Below are 12165 nucleotides of genomic sequence, written 5' to 3' on the forward strand. Positions count from 1 at the left end.
TTCTATTAGTATTGGAAAAAAACGAGTAATTTAATCAATCTCTCGATTTCATCCTTATTTACTGTTACACGCATAATTTAAAAAATGTCATTATTTCGGGAAAATAAAAAATTCATAAGAGTTTGACATGGTAACCACTCGTCTCTCCTCATAGGACTGGTTATTCCAAAACATTATAAATAAGGATGAATGCTAATTCAACATGCATGGAGACTTCTCCTACGTCACTACAGTTTAAAATGGCGCCGGAAAACTCTCAGCCGACGGAATTGGTTAACGGCAACGGAGATTTCAATGAGTCGGGTTTCGAGGACTTCATCCGAGGCACTGCTGACTCTATTACGGTCATTGCCATCGTCGGCCCGCAGTTTAGTGGTATGATTTTTTCCCTAATTAGATTTTCGCAGGTGGAGATTAGACTAATAATTAAATTATATACGAAGTACTTAATTAGAGCATGTTTAGCAGGATAGACAACTCATCTAGGTATGGAATTCTATAAACAAAAAAGACATTTTTTTTCTTAGAATTTCATCCATAGATGAATTATCTATCCTACCAGAGGCTAAGGGCATCAATATCAGCGTGCTTTTGTACCCTCTCGAGCACACACTCGAGTACATAACAAACTAGAACTATACTTATTTTTTAAGTATTTATCCTATCATCCAATTTAAACACGAGATTCCTCATGCTCTTATTTTGATAATTTGGTGCAGGAAAAAGTACTTTGATGAATCTTCTTTTCTATACAGACTTTAAAGTAATGAATGCACAAAGAAGGTTCGTATGCTCCTCTACTTCTTGTTCTTAAATTAATTACTTACTGCATAATCCCCTTTAGACGATTTAAAAATCAATTTCACCATTTTAGGATGCCTAAATCCAATTACTTTTTTTTCATTTTTGGTATTAGGATTTCGTATAGTCACATTCCATTAACTTTTTTACTAATGCTAATTTTAAATGGCGGAAGGAGGGAGCATATATTTATTTATTTTATTTAAAAACGTTTTTTGTAGGCGCAAGACAACGAATGGGATATGGATAGCAAAAGCTCCTGATATTGAACCGTTAACTGTGGTGCTAGATTTGGAGGGTACAGATGGTAAAGAGAGGGGAGCGGTTAGTATTTAATTAATCATTAATCTTTCTACAGTACTATCTTAAATAAATCGAGCTATTGAACTCATGATTATTTCAGGATGATACAGCATTTGAGAAGCAAAGCGCCTTGTTTGCTATAGCAATTTCTCACACAGTCATCATAAACATGTACGACCGGATTATCTATTTTCGCAAATAAACTCATGCTCAATAAACTGTGGCGTGGTATTTAAATGGACAATTATACCCCTTAAGGGCTAAAGAGTAGAATAGTAAAAATCGGGACTGAATTTATGAAACTTTCAGACTGAAAATATAATTTTATAAATATTGGATACTAAAATTGTGCAAACCCTATTTTTCGGGTATTAATTTTGTAGTTCACTCTAAATATAAATATATATATAGGTCATTGAATGATGTTGGCCGCGAGCATGGTGCGAATAGGCCTCTTCTGAAGACCGTTTTTGAGGTGCATAAAATGTTTTTATATTTAGTACAATGTGATAATCGAAATGAAAAATAAATACGTGATTTGCCACTATTAATATGATAAATGATAATCTTGTTGTAAACTTTGATATATAGGCTATGCTATCACTATCCTTGTTTGGTCCTCAGAAAACAACTCTTCATTTTGTGGTACGCGACGGAAACATAGAGACAGGGGTATGCTTAATTAATCGGAGGAATTAAAATTAATTTCATATATATATGTAGTTAATTATTAGTTTTCTTTAAATCTGAGTTTCTGCTTTTATTATTTATGCAGACCCCCTCAGAATCATTGGAGCTTGATTTGAAGGAGGATATCGAGAAGGTAAATAAATACTCCTAGGATTTATAAATTTAACAAGACAATGTTGTAAATTTTGCAATTTAAATAAATAGATGTACATACCCCTTTTTTCAGGCAAAAAAAAAACATAATCTGTGTTTACTTATGTAATTGTGATTGAAATTGTTTCCTTTCATATGTCTAATGGCTTCTCCCTTTTTTTGGTCGTCTCCGCAGATTTGGGAAGCGGTTCCCAAGCCTCCGGGCAATGAGGGCACTCTACTCACTGAGATCTTCAATGTAACAAATGACTGAAGAAAACACACACACACATAAAATATAGTGCTGAGTCAGATATATTTGGATTTAACATGATAAATCAGAATATAATTATGCATAAATAATAATCACGCATGCATAAACACGTAGGTTCCATTAATAAGAGATGAAAGATTAGTTGACTCTAATTCACGGAGTTTGTGCACGTATAATTCGTGTTTGATTAATTTTAGTATATAGGAAATATAGTAAATTAGTAGATCTAATTAATTTTTCTTTCTTGTTTGTTTTTCATGTTTGGACTTGAAGGTGGAGGTTACCGTGTTGTCCCATTATTTTAATATGAGAGATAAGTTTAATGAAGAGGTTTTATTATGACTAATTAATTTTATTCCTTCAATTATTCACTAATATACACATTAATTAGGAGTAATTAAATCGATCCCATTGCATTGCAGGTGGCCCAACTCCAAAAGCAATTAATTTCACATACCGAACATTCTACATCAAAAATTTCTTTGAGCAGTGCCAAGAAACTATGGGATGACATCAAAAAATATAAAGACTTCCAAGTTCCACCTTTTAGGGTTCGTCAAATGATTAAGCTTAGTTAATTTCTAGTAATTTTGTGTGTTTTCGAAATGATCATGCATGATACAACTGCCTTTTCAGCTATTGTATGCCACAATGCGATGTGATGAGATTGCCAAGGACAAGTTGAGGCTCTTTCAGTCTAACCAGGTTTTATTTTAATTTGCTTCTTAATTAATTTATACATCATGCTTATGATTAAATAACTATAGGTGTACGTGTATTAATACTATATATGCTGAGTCTGGCGGACACACATAATGATGGGGGAGGGCTTAAGCCCTTCCCAATTTTTTTTTTTTTTTTTTTTTAAAATTTTTTTAGTTATAAAATCTTATAATTTTGTTAATAATTTGTGTGAATTAATGTGTAAAAGCCCCTACCAAAATAGAAAAGTATAAGAAAATTATTATCCCATACAAAATTTGAATATATAGCCCCCACCCTAACAAATTTCTGCGTCCGCCAGCTGAGATACAGAGACGCTAAGCTTTATGATTATGAAGTACTAGTCTTATTTTATCTTAATGGCTTTTTCTGATGTAGTAGTACTTTATAATATCAAAATGGATATTCTATTAATTAATTCCCTTTAAATTTGCGCAGGCTTGGTTAGAATTAGAACAAAATGCTGTAACTCGACTTGTGCAGAACTTTGGTGCACAAACAACCTCTATCTTGACTACGTATCTCTCCGAGTAAGCTAAAATTAAAAAGAATTTTTTTATTTGAACTCTTCTCATTATATATAGATTATTTAGGTGTGTGATCAAATACTAACTACTTTATAGTAATAACTAATAACTAATATCAATCTTGTATGTTAAAAATATCAACACAAAGACATAAATTTATCAATATTCTTGCAATGATAAACTTATGTCTTTGTGTATTAAAAATTTACATGTTGTATTGATATAATTATGTCTTTGTGTTGATAATTTTAATACACAACATTGAAAGTTATTAGTTATTACTGTAAATTAGTTAGCACACTAACGCAACCCCTTTATTAATAATAACAATTCATGGAGTAACATTTTCGACCTTTGATGATAGATATGATGAGGAAACTAAGAATTTTGAAAGTAGAACTAATGGAATGAACGACCAACAAGTACACGAAGTCAGAAGCTCTAAACGCCAAGATTTGATGTCAAAAGCACTGAACGTAAGTGTTTAGACATCTAAATCGGGGAAGTTATGTTTAAAGACTATTGTTGTTGGTACAATTAATTAATACTGTTGTGCGTGCATGTTTGGTATGCGTAGTATGAATTATAATCAAGCATACTAATATTATTCTTTATTTAATTGTGGTTAATAAATTAGGTGGTCTATCCTGCTTATATGAATACATTGGGTCATCTTCGATCCGAGACATCCCTGAGCTTCTCGAATCAACTCCAAAGGCGCATACAAAATAGTTCTTTGCCAGCATTTGACTCATTTCAGACATGGTGCGACTCTTGTGTGCTGGAATTTGATAAGCAATGTTCAGGTGCACCATAATTTGTTTTTAAGATCAATCATATTTAGTTGCATAATACTATTAGTTTTTCATATATAAATTATTCAATTTTCAGATTATGCTACCGTAGAGCAGGCAAACTGGGAGGACGATGCTTCAAGAGTGCGCGAACAACTTCTACGTGAAATAAAAGAAAATGCACTAAATCAGCTACGGGTATTAATAATAGTGCAATAGATGTCGCGTGCAAATCAGAAATTTCCAAACTTTATGTATTGTATATTTATAATAGTAAAACATATGTATCTGACGGTGATGATGATTTATATGCAGGAAGAACTCTCCGTTAGCGTTACTAAAAACGTGTCTAACGTTGTAAGAGATATGAGAGTGACGGACATATGGGGTTGTATTAGAAGTTTCACGGAGACTAAGATTACGACAGCTAAAATGGCGGTTGTTGGTATATTTGGAGCGGAGAATGAACAAATTGAGGGAGTCGTAACTGGTTTAGAGAAACATGCTAGAGACAGAGTGGAGGCCTGTTTTAGAGATGAACCATTTAACGTCGACAGTCTCTTAAAAGACAGGTTAATTAATTCATTTGCACAAACTATATTCATTGCAGTATTTATTAATTAATTCATCTATGTCTAATTAACCCAAATTACTTATTATTTTAGGTTCATTTTTGCTTCAGCGACGGACGGTAACACGGAGGAGGAGACCTACCGTCAGGTAATTGAGGCATTCTATATACTCCCTCCGTCCACGAATAAGAGTTCCGTTTTTCCATTTTGGTCCGTCCACGAATAAGAGTCCCGGTTCATAATTACCATAAATGGTAAAGAGACCCCACATTCCACTAACTCATTCCACTCACATATCATTTAAAACTAATATATACAAGTGGGACCCCTATTCCACTAACTTTCTTCCACCAACTTTTCTTAACATTTCTTAAAACTCGTGCCATTTAGAAATGAGACTCTTAATCGTGGACGGAGGGAGTACTTATTACCTTAAGATCCTTTGTCCTTGTCTCATATCGATTTGGTAATAATATCATCACCTCTTTTATATACTCCCTCCGTCCCGGATAATTCGTCTCAGTGGACCTCATATTACACTAACTCATTCCTACTCATATTTTATTATAAAACTAATATATAAAGGTAGGATCCACATTCCACTAACTTTTTCAACCCACTTTTCATTACAATTGTTAAAACCCGTGCCCAGTCAAAATGACCCGAATTATCGGGGACGGAGGGAGTATAAGTTTTAGAAATTAGATCCTCGACATGGAATAGTTACTTATTTGAACTTTTGAGATTTTATTATATAAGTGCAGTGTTTGGATATGTTGTCGGCAATGGCTGTAATACGGTTAGATGATACATATGACTCCGTGCAAAGAGTCCTACTTTCTGAGCTCATGGATGCAAATAGCGGCGATGGGATTTCAACAGATTTTCTTTCTTCACCTACATGGGAAAATGTTAGTAGTAATTTTACTAACCCTGACCTAGATCACTAATTTTTCCGAATTCAGTCCTTTTAATTTTTGGTACTTATAATATAGGTCCCTCCTCGAAGGACTTTGATCACCCCACTGGGATGCAAAGAAATATGGACCAATTTTAAACAAGATATGGAGAATCATTTTTCCACTGTTGAGAACCTTCAAGAGGTATTGTGTGATTTCTAAAATTGAATGTGGATACGCAATAAGCCAATTTGATTACTCATGCTGCAAGTCACAATGCTCAAAACTAAAAGGCAGTTTATTGTATACATGAATCCAACTCCTTCCATTCCTTCATAGTTGATACACTTCTTTTTTGACACAAAGATTAAGAAATAAATATTTGGTGTGTTAAGTGGATAGGTAATAAAGTAGATAAAGTAAGAGACAGAAATGTTGAGGGAGTAAAGTAGAGAGAATGAAGTAGGAAAGAAAAAGTGAAAAATTCGACTCAACTATAAAGGAACTTCTAGAAATAGAAAAATGACTCAACGAAGGGGGAGTACTATTTATTGATTACTAAGGTGGCGTTCAGTTTTTTAGATAAAATAATACCATGATATAATCTAGGATGAGTTGTGAGATTATTTTAGTTATAAAAAATGTGCCAAAAATTCGATTAGAATAAAGATAAATGTATAATAAAAAAATAACATCCACTTTGTACAGCAACAGCAGGGCACTGAAACTGGAACTGGGACTGGGACTTGGATGAGGTCTCTTCCAAGATGGGCAATTTTGGGATTGTGTGTTCTCGGAGTTTCTGCCTTCCTTATTCTTCTTCAATGGTGGAGTATTTTTTTTAAGCAATTAAATTAATAATGTTACTATTCTTGCATTATTTTTTTTTATATATATGTATTTTGGATTGCAACAGCAACCCGATACTTGCCGCCCGGTTAGCTATAGCAGTAGCGAGCGCAGATGGGTTAATTACGGTGCTCCAAAATGGGATAGTTCGGGTTTCTGCCACTTAGGAGGAGATTCACATGGTACTCTTACTATAGTATTTTTATTTATTTATTGCCGCCTCCTTAAAATCTACTAGTACTAGTAGGGGGTGTTCGGTTGGCAAGATTAAATCTCATGATTCAATATGTATCATGTTTGGTTCACAAGATTGACCCCCTCAACTTAATCCTAGATGGATAGTCTCATGATAATTAGTCATAGCCTCCCCCTCCAACTAAAATAATCTCACAGCTTAATCCTAGATGGATAGTCTCATGATTATTAGTTATGACAACCGAACGCCATCGTAGTATATATCATTAATCTTCTACCACAAATTAAATAAGTTACTACCAACGGATTGTTACACAGTTGATAGTTTGACACTCTGGTAACTTTAAGGTCAGAGGTTCAATCAAATCCCACCACCCGTTTAGAGATTATCTCACTAAAATGTTATCACTTTTATCTCATTAGCATTGAATGTGCAAAGTGATGCCTTCATAATAAAAATTAGTTCCATTGACAAGAATAAAAATTTTCCCCATTAATATTCGTTGCATGATTGCATCCATTATTAATGTCAACTAATCCTAAATTTTTTTTGGCAGGATAATATCCTAAGCAGATTTCCTAACTTAATGGCAATTGTGCACCAAAGTTTGAATGAAGCATATAGGTGCCTTATTATTGGCCGGAGGATAATAAACAGCGTCACTCCGGTTGTTGCTTAAATTTACATGTGTCTTCATTATAGGTTTGAGTCTTTTTATTTGGAGTCTACTATTTCACTTAGGTGTTTAATTAAAACTTTAAATAATGGTACTCTTTTTCCTACCTGAGGATTATTCCCAATGGAGGTTTTAATGAGGCCCCTTGTGAGTTTTTATTGTGACTCTCACAAGCTTTGAATATCTTTCGGATGTTTTTTTTTTTTTTTTTTTTTTTTACTTATTTGCGTACGAATTTATTACAATGAGTGCCTACTGTTGTATACGATCGACCTTAATGTATGGTGAGTACTTTATTTTTCTTCATCAAAGAATTTTCTTTTAAGAAATACAATTCATAAATGATTTAAGGATTGTGAAGTGAAGCCTGTTAGTTGGTAGTACAATGGAGACTTATTGGCATTAAAATTTATCGATCTAGCTTGAAATATCTTATGCATATATAGTTATTGATATATACAGATCGCAATTACGAAAAATAATACTACTCCTTATGATAAAATTTATCATAAGATAGGGTTAGGATAAAATCACACCTTTAACTGCGGGCATAACTAAGCTCAAATATGATTTGTTATTAAATTAAAAATAGATGATGCCGATTTTAATTTGTTGATTATTTCGAGTACATTATTATTTCCACAAACATAGCATGATATAAGTAAAAAATGTTTAACTAACAATTGCATTGTACTATATACATTTACAATTCTAAACACATACACATTTTTCAACATTATATATGTATACACACACCAAATTTTGGTCATTATATAAATTGAACTTGCATCGCTGCAACGAATTCATTATATGCAAATTGTTTAAATAAGAGAAATAAAAAGTGAAATACTTTTATTAAAAATATAAATGATTCATTGTCATAAAATTCTTCAAATGGAAAAGTTAATAATCAATTAACAAAGAACCTTTTAGAAGGAAAATCCAGTCGTGAAAGCAAATTCGGCAGCTTCAACTTTGGGGAATCACAAATCTACATAAATTAAAACTAAAACTAAATGTTTTTTTTTTCAAATAGTTGCCTGTAAATAAGAGACAAAGGGAGTATCAATTTATTATGCCTAAAAAATTGCACTCTTTCCGTCCCTAAAAAGTACGAACTCTTTTCTTTTTAAACATCCCTTAAAAGTATGAACATTCTAATTTTAAAACTTTTCTCTCTCTTAAAAGTATAAAGATTTAATTATTTTTCTGATGATTAAAAAATTGTCAAACTCGATCGATCCATCCATTCATTGGCATTCGGCAAAGAGGATAAGAGTAACTAGTAGTATATGATAGGTTCTAGATCACCTGTGGGGAATTTGATAGCACATTCAAATCAAAGCAATAAACGAAAGCACAACCGCAGTCAGAAGTTTATTCTTTATTTCTCAATGCCTTTTTAACCCCTAATGGAACTTAGGGTCAGACCTTGCTTGATTCGACTCTATAATTCTATCGAGAAAGAATGAAGAAGAAAACTTGATGATAAAATAATACGTAATAATAAACTAGTACTAGTAATTACTTGTGTGGCTGACTTAATCCGGCGCGTGTCTCCGGTTGTTTGCACCACCGGTTCGATACAGACTTCAACCAACGCGAAGCACTTGGCATGAAACAAATGACTGCACGCCATTGGACAATGGCGGCCCACCAATCTCCGCCAAACAGATGGTGCAACAGTTGGTATCCGACACCAACCTCGGGTAGCCATGGCGGTACGGCGGTCTTCGCTAATGACATACATGTAAGTATATACTATCCGTATATGCAAAAATCGGTCTTTAATTCGATGTGCTTGGTAAGACCTTTGGCACCTTTCTCCATACAAGCTCGATCGCGGGTTTGGACACAAACTCGTTGCCTCCTTTGATATAATTGTAGTTTCTTGGATGCCTCTGGATATGATCACGCATGGGTTTTCCAACCGCTTCTTGTATGTCATTATTAGGACAAGCTTGCTTTCTCGGGTGATGATATGGACAACTGTGGGGGTGGTGCTGGTGCTGTCCGAGACAAAGACGTCGTTTTGGGAAATTAATCAGTGTATTTTCTTGGTCTGGATTAATGTCAAGGTCAATAGCATGGTGTTATTTTGTAAAACGGAGTATTATTTTTTCCAACGGTTTAGGCGAATATATATAAGCATGCCGGAAAATCCAATTCCAATTAGGAAAAGTTTTTTATTTAATTTTGTACTCCTGTAATCAAATTAATTAATTTTAGTATTTATTGAATGTTTTCGACTTTTTATTTGAATTTTTCTAAGGCATATCTTTCTTTAGTAGAAGTATACTACTATTAAACGTCGCAAATTTATTATAACTAAATGCTCTTGTTTTGTAATTTAATTCAATTGAATTAAGTTCCAAATTAGTTTTGTTAGCATTAGTTATATTATTTTACAAAAATAAAAAGAAATTATATATATGAAAAATTTATGACAAATTATCATATTATTTCGAATTTAGTTTAAAATATTAATATTTTTTCAATTTTTAACAGAATAATTAGTAAAATCCCATTGGTACATGAGAAATCTGATTATGTATATAATTTTGATTATGCAATCTCTATATCAAACCTGATTTCTTTGTCTTGTGGAATCTCAATTTATTTATTTTACCTTTATAATAGCAAAACGGATATTTTTAACTTAAAATAGAAATCAAATATTCAAATAAAACATTAAAATTTCTCAAACTCGATCATCAAATCTTAAAATAATATAGAAATATTAAATTTTTAAATCAAATAAAACATTAAAAATTGAAATAAACCTCGATAACCATGGTATAAAACATTTAAATTCTCAAACTTGAATAATTTCGATTATCATGAATTTAGTGAATTTTTCCGGCCGCCACAATTTGTCTAATCTTCAGAGTTTTATTTTAGTTGGCCCTTTAAGAATGTTTATACTTGTAAAATGGAAATGTTTAGCTGATAAATCAAGCTCAGGTCCTTACATGAATGGCCCATTTGCTATATTTGATTTTGAAAGCCCATTCATATATTTCATGATGGCCTATTTCAATAGATCTAAATTCAATCTCTATTCACTAAAATTCATAAATAACATATGAATTGAATTTGAATGAGAATATTGACCGATTTTAAATCAATCACTCATAATAAAAAAAAAAACATTTTATTACTCCTGCTTTATGCTAATGAGCTGCCGCAAATTAGATAAGTGGAGTATATTTTATTAGCATGGCTCGTTTTAACCACATTTGTATCGGTTTCATCTTAATCGCATTTGTTTCATTTTAATTTTATTAAGGAGACGACTATAACTAATTATCACATGATTATCCATATAAATTAAATTGTTTGAATCAAGATCTCATGAACCAACACTATAAATATTTAATCCTCACGTACAATATTACAAATCGAACTGAATAAGATTTTACTATATTTGTTTCCGTGAATAAAATTAAATGATATGGAAGACTGAACTAAATATGTAACAAAAAATTGCAGAGGTATAACAATGGCCGCCGCCCTAAAAGACAAATTTAAACAAGTTAATATGCTATTATTATAATCATTTTGTGATGTTTAATGTAATATTATATTTTCATATCTTCGATCCAAATATTACCAGTGTTTTTAGTAAAATATTGGACCATTGAACTCACATTAAACAAGATATATACTTCAAGAAGATTTACCCCCACCAAAAAAAGTCAAGAAAATAAAAAATAAACGCAACCTGATACATAAAATCAATTGATTTGATGACAGATTAAAAAATAAAATAAAAGTCCTTTTCCTAATTGGAATTGAATTTGGCGGTATGGTCCTATGTAAGTACAAATAATCCACACTATGTTTTGACATACAAGGAACGAGTAAGATTCAAGGTGGACAAATACCCTTTCGAGCCGATTGATTTTCTTCATTTTAGCTTCAAAATAAACTTTTTTTACATAGCCAAGAGTCGAACTATCTTATAAGCCCAGATTCGAAAAGCCGCCTTTTCCCTTGTTTTCCTCGGACAGCACAAGTATCTCCCCACAACCGTCCACATCATCGCCAGACAAAGCTTGTGTTTATATGATGACATAGAAGAAGCTTGTCGTGTAGTCATTTGTTTCACGCCGCGTGCCTCGTAAACCCTATCAAGACTATGTTCTTCGTTAGAATGTTCTATTTTGTTATTTATTCTATTTTATTTTATTTTGATTAATGTACCTGGATCAAAAAAGTCGAACCGTTCTTAATTTATAAATAGTGACATTGTAATTATTTTGGAGTTATGAAATAACAAAGCTATTTTTAAATTGCATTTCGTCTTTTATTTTTGTCCCAAGAAACACACACAAACCCTAGCTTGATCGACGGACCATGTTCCGCAACGGCAAACCCCGATCACTCCGATACCTTATCAGTTTTAATGTTTTATCAGATTTGATCTTTGAGATTTTTTAATTTTTTTTGAAGAAAAGGACATTGTTTAGAGTTGAATGTTCATCCTATCTCTATGCAATTGATACAACCTAAACTCAAACTTGTGTTGTTCGCTAAAACAATTTCGCTTTCTTATACAAAATCGATGTTGTTTCCTTTTAGAGACAACGCCATTTGAGTTGGTCAAACGATGTCTCCACATGGTTTCTTCTTTCGGATCATATCTAGATATATTTTACAATTAATTATATAAAAATTCTCTAGAATATAGGTATTATCTAAAACAATATCTAGATTTTTATAGAAA

General features: G+C 32.4%; 1 protein-coding gene across 2 annotated transcripts; it reads left to right on the forward strand.

Moving 5' to 3' along the window:
• Positions 1 to 226: 226 nt before the first annotated feature.
• On the forward strand, positions 227 to 7656 carry LOC125206894 (protein ROOT HAIR DEFECTIVE 3 homolog 2-like). Of its 2 annotated transcripts, none has more exons than XM_089062068.1 (22): positions 227 to 375; positions 720 to 783; positions 1023 to 1125; positions 1205 to 1275; positions 1516 to 1579; positions 1696 to 1776; positions 1880 to 1927; positions 2123 to 2185; positions 2474 to 2530; positions 2623 to 2751; positions 2837 to 2905; positions 3362 to 3453; positions 3815 to 3926; positions 4088 to 4256; positions 4342 to 4442; positions 4560 to 4816; positions 4910 to 4964; positions 5581 to 5727; positions 5812 to 5919; positions 6424 to 6542; positions 6632 to 6746; positions 7317 to 7656. In XM_089062068.1, exons 1-21 carry the CDS (start codon positions 240 to 242, stop codon positions 6729 to 6731), a joined length of 2145 nt encoding a protein of 714 aa, XP_088918194.1. In that variant the 5' UTR covers positions 227 to 239; the 3' UTR covers positions 6732 to 6746; positions 7317 to 7656. The 2 variants fall into 2 exon arrangements, with proteins under 2 accessions (XP_088918194.1, XP_088918195.1); XM_089062069.1 differs by having other exon boundaries at positions 6430 to 6542.
• Positions 7657 to 12165: the final 4509 nt, after the last annotated feature.

The sequence above is a fragment of the Salvia hispanica genome, chromosome 6 (genome assembly GCF_029641045.1).
Source record: "Salvia hispanica isolate PSC_SH4W2 chromosome 6, Shi_PSC_v1, whole genome shotgun sequence".
Taxonomy (NCBI): domain Eukaryota; kingdom Viridiplantae; phylum Streptophyta; class Magnoliopsida; order Lamiales; family Lamiaceae; genus Salvia; species Salvia hispanica.

Excerpts from the sequence above, each read along its gene's own strand:
- LOC125206894 (XM_089062068.1), top strand. The coding sequence starts at position 240 with ATGGCGCCGGAAAACTCTCAGCCGACGGAATTGGTTAACGGCAACGGA. Across the intron at positions 1,928-2,122 it reads TGAAGGAGGATATCGAGAAG|ATTTGGGAAGCGGTTCCCAA; the intron begins GTAAATAAATAC and ends TCGTCTCCGCAG. Across the intron at positions 4,965-5,580 it reads AGGAGGAGACCTACCGTCAG|TGTTTGGATATGTTGTCGGC; the intron begins GTAATTGAGGCA and ends ATATAAGTGCAG.